The sequence below is a fragment of the Electrona antarctica genome (assembly GCF_951216825.1).
Source record: "Electrona antarctica genome assembly, chromosome: 17".
Taxonomy (NCBI): domain Eukaryota; kingdom Metazoa; phylum Chordata; class Actinopteri; order Myctophiformes; family Myctophidae; genus Electrona; species Electrona antarctica.
This window is the reverse complement of record NC_136798.1, coordinates 15862522-15878892: the sequence shown is the minus strand read 5'-3', so window position 1 is coordinate 15878892 and position 16371 is coordinate 15862522. Positions and strand designations below refer to the sequence as shown.

General features: G+C 41.6%; 2 protein-coding genes across 3 annotated transcripts; both read left to right on the top strand.

Annotated features, from left to right (window-relative positions):
• Positions 1–27: 27 nt before the first annotated feature.
• LOC306941250 (cathepsin B-like) lies at positions 28–4057 on the top strand. The gene is made up of 10 exons (XM_079526593.1): positions 28–100; positions 1538–1661; positions 1882–1967; positions 2129–2243; positions 2365–2480; positions 2621–2706; positions 2916–3059; positions 3185–3301; positions 3477–3605; positions 3938–4057. The coding sequence occupies exons 2-10, from the start codon at positions 1539–1541 to the stop codon at positions 4012–4014; spliced, it is 993 nt and encodes a 330-aa protein (XP_079382719.1). The 5' UTR covers positions 28–100; position 1538; the 3' UTR covers positions 4015–4057.
• A 1708-nt stretch (positions 4058–5765) lies between these two features.
• On the top strand, positions 5766–14976 carry LOC306940386 (phospholipase ABHD3-like). Of its 2 annotated transcripts, none has more exons than XM_079525442.1 (9): positions 5766–5906; positions 9869–10029; positions 10227–10409; positions 11062–11107; positions 11672–11784; positions 11942–12115; positions 12213–12261; positions 12363–12528; positions 12734–14976. In XM_079525442.1, the coding sequence occupies exons 1-9, from the start codon at positions 5796–5798 to the stop codon at positions 12937–12939; spliced, it is 1209 nt and encodes a 402-aa protein (XP_079381568.1). In that variant the 5' UTR covers positions 5766–5795; the 3' UTR covers positions 12940–14976. The 2 variants fall into 2 exon arrangements, with proteins under 2 accessions (XP_079381568.1, XP_079381567.1); XM_079525441.1 differs by having other exon boundaries at positions 5778–6258.
• The last annotated feature ends 1395 nt before the right edge of the window (positions 14977–16371 follow it).

Genomic DNA, 16371 nt, shown 5'->3' with positions numbered 1-16371 from the left:
AGAAAGAATGAAATGGGATGGGATGGCCCGGGTGTTTGCTCACTTCATGATAAGAATCCAGCTGCATAAGAACTACAGTATACTCAAAGAAACTGCCCAGGTAAGATTTGAGGCTTAATGAACAATTGTTTTTTCTTTCTGTTATTTGTAGAATATGTTAACCCATAACCCGTGCCATCGGGTGTGATTTTTTTTGTATTATATTTTATAGGTACTTTATGAGGTATCATGGATGTATTATTGTCTGTTCTGCAATTGACATGTACGATGTAGGTTTGAAGTTGTAATTTTATTTCTGCCTCTTGGCTAGTTCCCACTTGAAGAGAAGATTGTCTCAATGTGTTTTTACTGGTTAAATAATAAAAGGATAGGCACATTGTAAGTGACTATTGGTTGTGAAACAACTGCTGCCGCACGGGATCTCTGATACAATAATGAGCATGAATTAATTTTAGGATAGCTAAACAATTGCAAAACTGCAGCAAATAGTAATATTGTGTAAAATAATTGTAATAATTGTGTAGAGTATGCATTATTTACTCAGTCAGACTCATCATGAACAAGTGCATCCATCTTTTGTGTCAGATTTTAACATATAGGGCACATGGGAGCCTAGGCCGTAGGCCCGGGGTCTAGGTTTCACATTGCTAGCCATAGCCTGACTACACAATTCTAATATCATTATGCTTCTTATAAGACTATATCCAAAGTGACATATTTATTTGGCCCCTCTCCTTGTAGTTCCCTTTTCCTTGCTCAACATTTCCTGAGCATCAATTTTTAAGCTCCCATATTCCCATCCCAAGATGCCCATATTTTGCGGGGCTTTTGGTGCTGTATGGGGGGGAGACATAGTTACAGACATATGGACAGACAGTGTATTCGTCATCATTTAGTCATTTAGATAAAAGGTTAAACATGGATGAATCAATATCCTAATATATTAAAAATGTATAGTAAAATTGTATTTAATCACATTATGCCATAACTAATTGGCTTTTATTTAAGATTAATGATTCAGACAATGATATGATTAACTGGGTATAATAATTGGATCTCTTTAACCAATAAACCAACACAACCTGTTAGGGTTATATGCTCTGCTAATGACACTATATTTTTGGATTGAACATAAGAACAAAAACAAATAATCTACTAAATAAAATGTGCATCTCTCACTTCCACTTATCTAGTTGTACCACTCTCTCCAAGTCAAACAGCTGTAGCTCTGTAGACCACAACTTCTAATATTAGAATGAAAACGGAAATGTATCACAAGAATGAAACTTACACAATCAAATACGTTGATTAAACAGTAATGTCTGTTGCAGTTGAATATTTTATAGTTTCTATCAACAAGGAATAAACTGAGCTGCCTGTTCAAAACCATTATTCAAATGGAAGGGGGGAAAAAAAGGTTTTCCATCTCTCTACCACATCCTATTATACTGTCTTATAATAATACCTACATTTAAGTGCATAATATTTGAGAATTATTTTTAAGCATAACACACTTATAATGGCCTTGTCTTTACAGAATGTGTTGGCAGGTCCTCCTATGTGTTCTCACGGCTTTGGCCGTCAGTGGGGCTCAGCCCCATCACCCTCTGACCTCCACAGAGATGGTTAACTCCATTAACAAGGCCAACACCACCTGGATGGTAAGACCTATGTTCTTCCATTTATCGACCACGGCATCATTTACACTACACTACAGGAACTGACTTTACAGTTAAATTAACTTTATAGTAATATTTATACTGAATACTTCATGTATTCAAACTTCAAAGTGATACAAGTAGTTTTATAGATTGTTGGAATGACTATAATGGTGTCTCTTCTACTTTCTTGTTCTCCTTTAACTATTTAACACTGCTCCAGGCAGGGCAGAACTTTCCTAATGCTGACATCAGCTATCTGAAGGGTTTATGTGGGACCTTACTGAAGGGGCCCAGGCTACCAGAGCTGTGAGTTCAACCCATACAATAAACAGCAGTGTGTGCAAAATGCAAATACATGTGAGGATATGGGTCTGCAGAACCAAGTGACTGAGAACTAAGAACCAAGAACTAGGAGCAAACAAGGGATATTCACTGACTAAACACAATAACTATCCATTCTGTCCCAGGACACATTCTGTTGAAAATGTGAAGCTTCCAGATAGCTTTGACCCACGCCAGCAGTGGCCTGACTGTCCCACAATCCAACAGATCAGGGACCAGGGCTCTTGTGGTTCCTGCTGGGTAAGACAGACCTGAAGCAATAGAACTAACCACATGCTCCCTAGTGCGTGTCCCTAAGCTGGACATGTCTTAATATATTCTGCATACATTTTCTTGTTGTGCTCTCATTGGTTACCCACAGGCCTTTGGAGCAGCCGAGGCCATATCCGACAGAATATGCATCCAGACAAGCGGCAAGGTCTCTGTGGAAATCTCTGCTGAGGACTTACTGTCCTGCTGTGATGAGTGTGGCATGGGGTGAGCGCTTAGGAGTGTGCATGCATGTTTGATTGCTTTACACCTCAATCATGATCTCAGCTACTGTAAGTCCACTCCTAATGTTGTACACGCCAAGTGACTAATAGCAGTTGTGGATATGTGCATGCCTGTGTTTTCAGATGTTCTGGGGGCTATCCCTCTGAAGCCTGGTTATTCTGGAAAAACACAGGGCTGGTGACAGGGGGTCTGTATGATTCTGGAGAAGGTAAGGTTATCATACCTGTATATGCCTGGCTTTATTTACATCACCTCTGCACCATGCTCTCAAAGTGGTGGTGTTGGTAGTGTGTGTGTGTGTGTGTGTGTGTGTGTGTGTGTGTGTGTGTGTGTGTGTGTGTGTGTGTGTGTGTGTGCACGCGTGCGTGCGCCTACGTGCACGCGCGCATGCTCTCATACATGCATGTACTGGAACAGGCTGTCGGCCCTATACCATTTCTCCCTGTGAGCACCATGTAAATGGAACACGTCCTCCCTGTCACGGTGAAGGAGACACTCCTAAATGTGAGACACAATGCATCGATGGATACTCCCCATCCTATCAGAAGGACAAACATTTTGGTATGCTGTTCGCCTCGCCTTAACAAAACCCTGCCAATACTGAGCTCAGATACTCTCATTTCTCTCAGAGAATTCAATTAATCAAACAAATATTTTTTTTGGTAATGCTCTGTCTCCCTCTGCAGGTAAGCACACATACAGCGTTCCCTCTAAGGAAGAGCAGATCATGGCTGAGCTGTACAAGAATGGACCAGTGGAGGCAGCTTTCTCCGTCTATGAGGATTTCCCTCAATACAAGACAGGTGAGGCTGGGTCAATGTCTGTCTGTCATCACATGTGATGTGCGTGCATGCCCATAATATGAAGTTTGCACAAACATGCTATGTTATATACACACTTACATGCATACCTATATGACTGTAAATAAATGCTAATTGTTCAGCTTTGATCCTTGACTAATGACCTGTATGCCTGTAGGTGTGTACCAGCATGTGAAAGGGGACTTTCTGGGGGGCCATGCCATTAAGATCCTGGGCTGGGGGAAAGAGAATGGAACACCCTATTGGCTGGCTGCCAACTCCTGGAACTCTGACTGGGGAGACAAAGGTACACAACATCCAGGGACTTGTACTGGACATCATGTATTGATTGGTCACAAGCACGTCGTCCTCTAAATTGAGTAAACTAGACCCGAGTTGGCTCTGTAATTGTGACTGCTTTTTTCCGTCTACACCATGTCTCTTTGCCAAAAATAGCCTATTTACAAGCTCACAACGCATCACAAAGCGTGTTCCCCCAAAATATGGATGCTGGGGCTCAAGAGGTTCATTCCTAAATTAACCTGGGTCAAGTAATGCACTGATCACCAGGCAGGTTTTCTATGACAATGACAACTGGGACAAAATGTTCTAAATGATGTATGTTTCTTCTTTTTTAAGGGTTCTTCAAGATCAAACGGGGAAATGATGAATGTGGCATTGAGTCTGAAGTGGTGGCTGGAATCCCACACAACTAGACCTAAAGGGCCTCAGCTGACAGCAGATTCAAATTTTTTTGAGGATATTAATAAGATAAATCTCTGTATTGATAAATAACACAGCAATGTTGTCATTTTTTAAAATAAAACTTTAGTTTATGCTCATCCACTGCATGGCTTTTCTTTCTTTTCATTTTTTTCTCCTTCTCTCTGTAAACAAGAAACCAAATGTTATTAAAACTCTAAAGTAGCATGGTGATGAATTACCGGGAATATAAAGATTTAGGAGTTTGTGAAGGTAAAATCCAGACGCGGCTGAAGTGAGTGGTGCTGTACTTGTGCTGTACGTACTGCACTGCACTGCACTGCACTGCACAAGGTCTCCTCCCTGGCCTCTGTACCTAATAGGCCTATTGTACTTTTTACTCTACTAAAAAGTAATTGACAGCTTTAGTTAGTTATTTTGCAGATTTTGATGATTACAAAATATACACTTAAAGGGATAGTTCAGATTTTTTGAACTTAAGTTGTATGAAATACTTGCCATCAATATAGTGGTTGCAACTGTATTAATTGATTGCCCGAGTCCCATGGTGGGAGTTCTGCTCTGGTTTTGGTGAAATATCAAGTAGTTCCGGTCATTTTGTGGGGGGCACTGGGGGCCACGCAGTAAAAGTAAATTAATCCACAAAACTAACGTAATTTGTATGGTTGACCTATTTCTAAAATATTAGTGCAACTTTCGTTATTTTTTTACCCCTCTATCACACAGAACTATGTTTTTTGTGTCCATATCACTACGCCCAAAAAATAGTTCCATGTGATAGAGGGGTCAAAGTTGAACGAAAGTCGCGCTAATATTTTAGAAATAGGTCAACAATACAAATTACGTTCGTTTTGTGGATTAATTTACTGCGTGGCCCCAGTGCCCCCCACAAAATGACCGGAACTACTTAATATTGACCAAAACCAGAGCAGAACTCCCACCATGGGACTCGGGCAATCAATTAATACAGTTGCAACCACTATATTAATGGCAAGTATTTCATACAACTTAAGTTCAAAAAATCTGAACTATCCCTTTAAGAAAGCTATATTTTTTTCTATTCGAAAATAGCCAATTATAAATCTACAAGCTTAACATGTCACGACGAGATGTGTTGTAGTCGTAGATCTGCTATTTTCAAAAACGTTTTACACATTTTGAGCAGACTACTTTTAATACTTATATTTTGATGCCAAAGTACAAAAAACAAATCAGAGTACTTCTTCCACCACTGCTGGCTATCTGGAAAGTTTCCCTTCAACATATGAAGCACTATAACATCATTCCAGTACACTAGACTAGATCATACATGGGCAACTGGCGGCCGGTGGCAGGGGCCACATGCGGCCCCCACCATCACTTAATGCAGCCTGCAGGTTAATATCCGAACATTGATATATTTTTTATTTCAGCTAATTACTAGTATTAAAATGTTATTGTCTTTTTTTTTTTAAATGTCCAGCGTATTTGTATTTAGTTCATAAAGTTAAAAACTACCGGTATAACTAAATGCATTTGAAATTAAATTAAAATGTAACTTTTCAGGATTCCAATTAAAAAAGTAGAAAAAAAAATCAGGATGTCAATTCAAATAAGGCAAGATCGGCTATTTTTTTTTTTTTTGCTACGACCTCCATCGTCAAAGTTGCCCACCCCTGCACTAGATGGTGCTGCATCTCATTTGTTATGATCGGTTGCAACCATAGAGTATAGGTAACAACTACAAAATGAATTCACGTCACGACAATCCGGAAGCTGAAAGAAAGATCAAGCCATGATAAACATTCGACCCTTCTTAACGTTTAAGGTTATTTCAAGGACTTGGCAGATCCGAGGTTTAGAAGAGTCGAAGAAAATCATACCTTTAACGGTGCCTAATATCAAGGCAGGTTTGCGGATACGTTATTTATTGTCCGTCCGATACGTGGTGTCAGTGAGCTAACGTTAGCTCAATCATACCGGAACCGGCTCTTGTGTTGTAAAACTTGTAACATAGTAAACATTACATTATTCATGTCATTATCGAGTCTCATCCGACACCGTCCTACTCAATAATTCACTGACTGAGCAATTATATCTGGTCACAGCGAGCCAGGTAGTGCTGCTGAACTTCACTCGTCATGTTTTTCTCTATGGATCTATGGAAATTATGCTTGGAATGTATTTCCAGACCTTACACTGTGGTCATCGGCACCGTCACCGCCGCACTGTACTGCCTGTGGGGCCGCAAGGGTCAGGTCAGTCCCCGGGTGGATGAACACCACTACGTACCATAGGTTCACGGGACCGTAGCCCCTTTCGGGACCCTCGGTTACCTTCTCTGTATTTTGGAGTGGACTACCCGTCCGCCGTCCAAAATACAGAAAAGTTAACAGAGTTTCCCGAAATGGGTTAATAATAATGGGACCGTTACTTTGTTCCCCTTCTCCGCTATCCCCGTGTCTCTGTAGTCTGTAGACTCGTAGATGTATTTGACCAGGCTTCATTTCCCTGCCAGTGGAGGTCGGTGGACGGACACCAGCAACATGTAAAATGCAAAAATAAGGTGCTTACCCGGATGCCCCAAATGTTAGAGAGGCCTGCGTGGTGCTCGTGTAATGTATTTGTCCGTAGTCTTCGATATAGAAGTGTTTTAATCCCGATTGTGGCCGAACGCCATATTTCCCCTCGTTTACTTCCTGTTTACTTGTAGCGTGATTCCGGCATTCACCGGATGCGCCCCCTCACTACCGCCATCTATGGTCATTGGGAATTTACGACAGAACGCGAGACTAGCCACAAACTGGCTTAAAACTCTTCTCTATTGAAAACTACGGACTAATGCTTTGCACGAGCACCCCGCAGGCCTCTCTAACATTTGGGGCATCATGTAAGCACCTTTTGTATTTTGCATTTGTACATGTTCGGAGCCCTCAGTTGGTGTCCGTCCACCACCCTCAGGGAAATGTAGCCCTGGACTCAGACGTAGATTGAAAATGTCAAAATCGATGCAAAATAAAAATCCATCTACGAGGGTCTACATAGTCTCTGTGATGACTAGCGCTTCTGCACTTGACTCATAATAACTCATGTTTGCCTTTATAGTCAGGGGATATTAATAAAACCTGGGAATAAATTTCTTACCAAGATTCTTCTTCACCAATGTGTTTGTAAAGGTGTCTACCAACATAGGGTGGTTTCTATTCAACCACCCTAGGGGAATTTCTGACAGCGGCTGAAAGTTGGGGTACCATACAACCATTATAAGGCAAAATGTTCTAAATTTCATTATGCTTTAAGTAGCATGTGACGTGTCAAACTAGGGGGTTTTCATCATTCCGAATCCATTCCAAGCATTTGTTTTGCACGAAAAACACTCCTTGGGCTAAAACGGCCATATGTTTGACCAAATGTGCTGACCTCATCACATTTGTGATGACGTCTATGGCCTTTTTAAGCCCAAGGAGTGTTTTTCGTGCAAAACTAATGCTTGGAATGGATTCAGAATCATGAAAACCCCCTAGTTTGACCCCTAGTTTGGCCATAGACCCCCTAGTTTGGCCATAGCCACTTGCCCAAATATGCCCAAATGTGCTGACTTAATCACATTTGTGATGACGGCTATGGCCATTTTTAGCCCAAGGAGTGTTTTTCGTGCAAAATTAATGCTTGGAAGGAATGGATTCAGAATTTAAAGCATAATGAAATTTAGAACATTTTGCTGTTGATGGTACCCCAACTTTCAGCAGCTGTCAAAAATTCCCCTAGGGTGGTTGAATATAAACCAATGTGGGATATGTTAGTAGACACCTTTACAAACACATTGGTGAAGAAAATTCTTGGTAAGAAATGTATTCCCAGATTTGACTGGTAATACTGATAATATTCCCTGACTATTAACTTAGCAAGTACACAGTAAAATCCTCAATGTTCCCAATGGGGGGCAAAGTACTTTTCATATTCTAGTGGATTGCTGCACAGATGGCTCAGATGAGCAACTGTACACTCCCAAAAGTGTAGCCCTAATAATATTAGGGACTGAGGGAACATATTATGTTCCCTCAGTCCCTATGCTCATTCTGTAGCTCCGAGATGAGGTCACAACCACGGCAGCTCCCACCCCGGTTCAGAAACGGCGCATGGTTTCCAAAAGGAACGCTTCTTACCCTTTTCTGCACAATGAATCCAAAAAGTGAATGGCGACTAGCGTGCTAAACTAATTTAAATTTAGGAACGGCCAAGAAAATCCAAGTTTAAACGGTTAAACGAGTGTTTAAATCTGTTTAGCATGTTTTTCAAGGAAGTTGAAAAGCTTTAGCGCCTCCCCGGCGCCTCCCCTGGTCGAATATGGAATTACATTTTCCAAATGACTTCAGTTCACATGCACGCGCACACGCACGACTTCCTTGATAAACATGGAAGCGGCTGACTAAACATCCGATTTAAATGCTCGTTTAACCGTTTAAACTTGGATTTTCTTGGCCGTTCCTAAGTTTAAATTAGTTTAGCACGCTAGTAGCCCTTACATTTTTGGATTCATTGTGCAGAAAAGGGTAAGTTTCTGAACCGCGGTGGGAGCTGCCGTGGGTGTGACCTCATCTCGGAGCTACAGAATGAGCATAGGGACTGAGGGAACATACCAAAAGAGATACATTTAACACTGAAGATTTTACTATGTATGGTTGGAAGGGAAACTATAGCTTTGGTGCATGGGATGGCTGTGGGCACTAGAAACCCGTCCACCAGTGACATAATCGATGGGGAATCCAAGGTACAGGCTTTCTATTCCTGAAAAGTTGCGTGTGGTAAATGGAAGCCATCGTTTCACGATAATAAAAATCTGCCTAACGATGTCACTGGTGGACGGGTTCCTGAACTGCCCACAGCCCTACAGAGTAGATTTATTTATTGTTTGTTTTGGTTTTTTTTTTGGGGGGGGGGGGGTATTATCATGAACAACATTACTGAGGACCAATTCTATGAAGATAAGATGAAAAGTGGTGAAGTGGTCCTTTAACAGTTAACTACTAGATTAGAAGTCAACATTAACCTTTGAATCTACAGCCTCGGTCTGTTTGTATGTTGGCACACACTTTACTGTCTTTTTTGTGTTGTACCCTTTAATGTTTGTCCCTGTTGTAACTGTATGTTTGTAGAAATGAATACCAGCACTCACGTTGTATCCTAGAGGATTCTTGTTTTATTTCCCCCCCAGCAGCAAACAAAAGTGTGGACGTTTCGGCCCAGCCTCAGCGTAAATCTAGATAATACTGCGTAGGTGTCACTTATAAAGAGGACCTGGGTGCCACGCACAAAGAGGACCGCTTTGTGCGTGGCACCCAGGTCCTCTTTATAAGTGACACTGTGACCTACGCAGTATCATCTAGATTTACGCTGCGGAAGGCCCTTGGGCCGAAACGTCAGTTATTTTTTGCTGCTGGGGGGAACAAAATAAAACAAGAATCTTCTAGGATACAACGTGAGTGCTGGTATTCATTTCTACAGTCTGTATCTTCCAGAACCATGTACCTGTTACATTATGACGTGGAATTACTCAACCGAGTGCGTGCTTTTGCGTTCTTCAAGTAACTGTTTACCAGTGTTTTTGCTTGTCACAACATTACAGACACAAAAATACCTGAGCTTACTGTCAATATAATTGCCTCGCTCCTGTTGTAGCGCACACACACACACACACACACACACACACACACACACACACACACACACACACACACACACACACACACACACACACACACACACACACACACACACACACTTCAAAGGACCTTTTTTTGGCATGAGAAAAATGTAGTCACAACACCACATTCTATTTCTAACTTCTCCTTCTCGTGTCTCTTATAGACCCCAATCCTGGTGTGTAGTGATGGTTTCCGTGCGTTCCTGCAAAAGTACTGCCCTGTTGTGGCCGAACACTTCCGTCCCACTCCCTGGTGCTGGGGAGGCCGGTTACAAACCCTGGTCCGCGTGCTCATCAAGTCCAGTCCCTCTGTCACCTATCGAAAGTAAGATTTATACTTCTGTACAAGATTCTTCCGTTCCTAAACATTCCTCTCTCCATCTCGCATGATCATCTCCTTAATCAAGCATTCCTCTGTTTCAGTACTAATTTCTTTGAACTATTAGTGCTGCCCCTCAAAAAATGTAATTCGCCTTTGTCCGTCTTATGCCGTCTCTCGTTCTCTCCTCTCACACTGTCCAGTGAGCTGATACGCACACCTGACGGTGGTCAGATCTCTCTAGACTGGGTGGACAACGGTACCAGCGTATCCCATCCAGAATCTTCAACTCGCCCCACCGTGCTCATCCTCCCAGGACTAACGGGCAACAGTGGTCAGACTTATGTGCTCCACGCAGTCCAGCAAGCTACAAAACGAGGCTACAGGTGAGGGCAGACAGACCATAAGCTATAATTCATTAAAAAAAAAGTAAATAAAATATAATTTGAATAAAATAATACTACTGTAACACTCGCTTCTGCTGCTGGTGTGTGAATTCCGTTTTTCATCTCAGCAGTAAAAACTGTGGCACTGCGGGAGACCTGGGTTAGAATCCTGGGTAAGACAAGGACATTCTAGCTTTAAACCATTAAAACCGGGAAAGCACCTGTCATTTTTGCGTTGGCTATTAAAAGATCACACGTGTGTGTGTGTGTGTACTGTACTGTGATATTGTTAGTGGTCAGTGTGAAGCTAAACAGCTGTACTGTAGTCCTTTAGGCTGCTCAACAGTCACTTTAGGTCACCCAGGGGTATTGCAGCTGTCCGTACTCAAATGGACATATGTACAATTGTACATAGGGACAGACAGACACCGATAACTGTTCATTGGAGTGGTTAGGCACAGCTCCAAAAATAGCAGATATACAAGCATCATCCCACGAGTGAGCTTGTAGGCCTACATCTGCTATTTTTGAAGTATTTTGAAAGATCTTGAAAGTTTGAGAACTACTAATTTAGAAGGCATTTGTAGAATGAGTTAAATGATTTATGCCTGAGGGTTTATGCCTGATATGATGCTTTGTGTGTTTTCTGCAGATGTGTGGTATTCAACAACAGAGGTTTTGGAGGGGAGGAACTGCTGGTAAGTACGGTAATGCCTGGTACAATGTAGAACCAGCTGTGCTTTCTGTACTAAACCATCTAACTAATCAACTAGGAATCTCTTATCTTGGTTATTTCTGGATTATTACCTTATTACTCATTTTTCACCATGATTCCAACATCTATTGTAAGGTCTGTTGTTTTGGTACCCAACTAGCACACTGGAATAAAATGAGCAGGAATGACAACATTGGCGCAAAAGTAAGAATATGGAGAAGACCACATTTCTTAGGTAGAGGACACATTTGATGAGTTAACTTTTGAAAATGAAACTGGTTGGATTTAGTCTTTACTAGTCAACACTTCTTGAACCGAGTCATTGGGGTGTATGAGCACTGAACGACTGCGATACCAAGTGCAGCTGGTATTTGCCTATAATGCAATGTGAATTTCTTGCATATATAAGTGAAGCCTGAGACTGAAAATTCTGAGGAAAGTCCTGTAGGAGTCAAGCATTATTATAGATTATACTTTTCTTCAAGAAAAGCATTTCACACTACTCAAGACAGCCGTAATCCTTCTGTCCAACTCCCTTGTCCCTTAGACCCCCCTCACCTTCTGTGCTGCTGACACTTCAGATCTAGAGTGTGTGGTTCTTCATGTCAAGGAACTGCTCCCAGAAACTCCTCTGTTTGGTGCAGGTATATCGTTAGGAGGGTGAGTTGTGATACATAAAGTTGTTGTTTTTATGTCCCATTTATACAGTCAGGGTGGCACATGCCATTTTATATCTCTCCTTTGTCCATTAGCCACATAAACCCTGGCGTGTTTCTCACATTCACTCACCACTGTTTCCATGTCATGTTCTCCTCAGCATGCTGCTGCTGAACTATCTGGCCCGCAAGGGCGGCGACTCTGGCCTGGTGGCAGGCCTCACCATGTCCGTCAGCTGGAACACACTGCAGTCGGCAGCTTCCCTGGAAGAGCCCATCAACAGGCTGCTGTTTAACCGACATCTCACTGGCAACCTGTGTAGTGCCATTAACAGGTCAGGTGGTTTGCTGTGGCTGTGTATGCTATTTGGATGTGGGTTAACAACACAGACACATTGTCATTTATGGAATTATGTGCATCGTTTCTCACAGGCACAGGAAGATCCTGGAGAAGGTGGTGGACATTGATTATGTGATGAAGGTATTCCTCATTTCACATTCGTACATAGGTAATTCATTACTAATTAGGTATTGATTTTACAATGTTTCTTAATCCTTGCTTAACCGGTCACTCCCTACAAGGCACGTACTATCCGTGAGTTTGATGAACGTTACACCTCTGGGATGTTTGGTTACAAATCTTGTTTGGACTACTACAATGCCGCCAGCCCGGACTATAAGCTCCCCCGGACGGCAGTGCCTATCCTGTGCCTCAATGCTGCTGATGATCCGTTCTCCCCCAAACATGGTGAGTTGTCAATCATGGGCAACAGTCCTTTAATTCAGCTTTTGGATATTTAGTTAAAGCTACTTATTCCTTGCCAGATATCAATTAATAAAAAAGTTTGCCCTTGCCACAAATACTGTAGTCCTGGTGGAAACTGCATACATCAGAATCTTTGCTTTCAGTCATTTGTTAAACAACTTCCCTCCCTCTCATTTTCTCGGTTTAGCTTTTCCTGTGGCTTCAGCCAAGCGCCTGCCCAACGTTGCCCTATTGGTGACAGCTCACGGTGGACACATAGGCTTTCTGGAGGGCTTTTTCCCACGCGGTGAGGGCTACATGGAGCGCGTTTTCGGCCAGTTCGTCCAGGCCGTCTTTGAACACCCTGGGGATCTGAAGGGTGCGTGCAGCAACAAGGACGAGCTGGTGGGCTGACAAATACTTACCTCAGTCACCCTGATTATACCATTCCACACTTGAACTGAAACTGAATGATAGAAAAAGTGTAGAAGCTAGTGGAGAGATTTACATCATACGGGTAAAACACAACATGTAGGGTTATTACATGTATTTGTGATTCTCAAACAGAAGCACTGACTTAGTGCCCCAAAATGTATTTACTGCTTTTGTATCCTCAGAGATAGGGATACTGCCTGCTATAAATACTTTATTATCTTTATGTAAATTTGTACAGAAATGGAAGCCGCTGTCATTCCTGCCACCCCTGTACAAACATAATTGACAGTGCTTTTTAATGGTCAATATCCTTTATCATACCATCCTCCATTGCTCTGTGCCTTCTCATCCATGCACACAACGTCAAAATGATTCGCATGCACCAGCAGCACCCCACACACAAAGGAGGGAGGGAGGTAGGACCATGACTCCTGGTGGAGACTTGCGCTCCACCGAGTGCCCTGGCAGAACAGGAACAAAGTTCTAAATATCAACTTGACTAAATTCCATTTTAATCCACATTGCAGTGTTATTTGACTTATGTTAATGTAGACGCACAATTTCAGTTTTTACTGAATTAAGATCCTTTCAGTTTTGTAATTTTATCATTATTTTGAAGATTTATTTATTAAGGGTTGCATTATACAGTATATTGAATATGATATTGTCTATTGCTGTAAAGGTCTATAATTGAACATAATCGTCTGTTGGGTGGAAACCTCATATCTCAGGATTAAAATGCAAAAGTAGCAGGTATACAAGCTCCATGTGCACCACGTTATAAGCTTGTGGATCTGCTAATTTTTATGTTTTCGTGTGACGCAGTGTAGTATGATCAAGTAGGGCATTAATTTACGAAAAATAACAAAAGTTAATATGGACATAAGGTTTCTGCCCGACAGCAACAATATATACAGTACCTGGTATGTAAGGAATGTATTTACTCTTATCACCACTGTGTATCAGAAAATTCATCAAACATAAAACTGTGCTGGCCTCTACAATAGTAAAATGATTCTTCATGCCACACCTTTGATACAACTTCCAAGGTACAGTACTGTAAAATCAGTATGCAACTATGCACATGACTTTCCACTTAATAACAATAGTTATTGTTTTAGGGTTAATTATGGTACAATATCTATGACGGTTGGATTGGGGGTAAATCCCTGCAGTTTACTAGCGTCTTGTCACGTACATCATGGCCGGGGGATGTACTGATAAATCAAGCTGCCTCATGCTGCAGAAACAGGAGGTAGGCTCCTGACCGATCGGTCACATGGCTTCGGAACCATCCCTAAGGCTACCTACTTACTTATAAGACATTCAAAGACAATTGAATTCTACAGCATTATTAGCAATATTTGCAGCAGCTCAAGTAATCGATTGCAAGCTCTGATAAGTTTGATGATCTCTGTGACCCCACAGTTCTCTAAATTAATTAATTAATTTTCAACATAATTTTCGTCACTGAGGATGGTCCAATAGCCAAATTGAAGCAGTTTGGTGACTTTCTGCAAAGACTGTTTTATTTTACTGTTACTGTAGCTGCAACAGGTCGCCCCAGACTGAGTGGAAGTTGTATCAATGATGGTGAGCCTGTTGACATGGCTAGTTATGGGAAGATGGTTTGATGTGACCCCTGAGTTTGCTTCAGGATTGTTCTGCTTCTCTCAAAAATCCTTCTCATTATTTGTGAACCAGGGCTTTGAAGTATGTATAGAAACATGCAATTGCATTCACGTTAACTGCGATTACTATATTTAAATGGCTGTTGATAATTGAATGAACTCACATCCAACTCTGTAACTGAAGAAATGCACATATGTACCATTTCAAATATGAATGGCAGTATTTTTATGTCCTCTGCACCAGCTATAACAATGACAATCGACTTTGGCACCTTTTCAACTTTGACCTCTTACAAAGTAAAGACCATCATGCATTATGCACTATTTGTCTGCACATGTACCTCTAAGTTATTGAATTACATTTGTATTTTATTCCATAATAAATAATAAATTAAACAAAGAAAGCAGTTTTATTTTATTTTATTGTTTGCCTCAGTAATGGTGAGTGGAGTGCTCTGCTATAGGGATAGACTTGCTAATTTATTCAACCTGGGTCTCTTTGAGATCAGTCTTTATTGTGTCAATTGATACACTAAATCATCTTGGCATCTTTGTTTTGACAGTTATATAGCATGTCCTGTTGTTGGGCTTGGTGGGGAAAAAAATATATAACCCGACACTGCCTGTCACAAGCTCCACTCTTAACTCCATAGCTCAAGCGCTTTTATCTCCAACTGTGGGTCGTTGATGTCTTTAGGGATTGATTAACCAGGCCGCGTATCAATAATTAACTGAGAACAATAAAGTTCCACACCCTCTGCCACAATGGTAGCCCTTCAGCCTCATTTAGATTCTTGTAATGACGGATCTGGAAAACCTCCAATGTCATTTATTTGATGTGGAAAAATAGAGCCTGCACATGGAAGTGTAAGCATTTCCCAGCTGTTGTCTTCCACCTACACATGATCTGACGTCACACTTGCCTTCTGGCAGGGCATAAAAATTCCCTTTGATTTAGAAGCCATTTTTAGAACGTCCATGTATGATGTGCAAGACAAAGATGTTGGGTAGCTAAAACAAAAAACCTTGACTATAATTTAGAATGCACATTTGAATTCCATAGCAAAATAATAATTTAAAAGTCTGTCTTCTATGACTTTAAATAAAATATCTGGAAACTATACAAAACCATAACTTTCAGATAGACGCACGCAAGCACGTACGTACGCACACACACACAATTAGGTGAACATACTGTATCATCACACCCTTTACTTCTCTCTTGTCATTCCCCTCGTCTTCCTTTACCTGGCGTGATTGGAGGAGCCCGGAGGGGAGGTGAGTGGTGACTGGTTAATGATCCAACATTGGTACTGCTGAAAAGATTGACAGATAAAGGGAGAGAGAATAAAGGGACAGATGAATACTTATGCCAGTGTGTGCACTGTGCAGAGGTATTAAGTAATGCTTGTGAGTCGTGACACAGAGAGCAGGCAGGGGCTGTTTGTGTCTAGATGGGTGTGTCCATTCTGTATGGTGCCAAGCAGATCACAGACGCCTCGGCACAAAGGGCCAAGGTGCCATACATTTAATTCATACTACTGAACGTGGATCTCTTGAGTGGCTTAAGGGGGGGATCCTTCATCCTTCAAGGAAGGTCCAGGTGGACTCTGTAATTTGGGAACGGGCTCATCCTATCAGCACACAACCCACAGGTGAGAGTGACACTGATTATCTATTTACAGGTGCTGAAACATTGTCTGACACTGAATTATGCGTCAGGGGAGTCCGTTTGAAGGTTTGGCTTTAGCTCATTTTGTATGGTGGCATGATATTATGT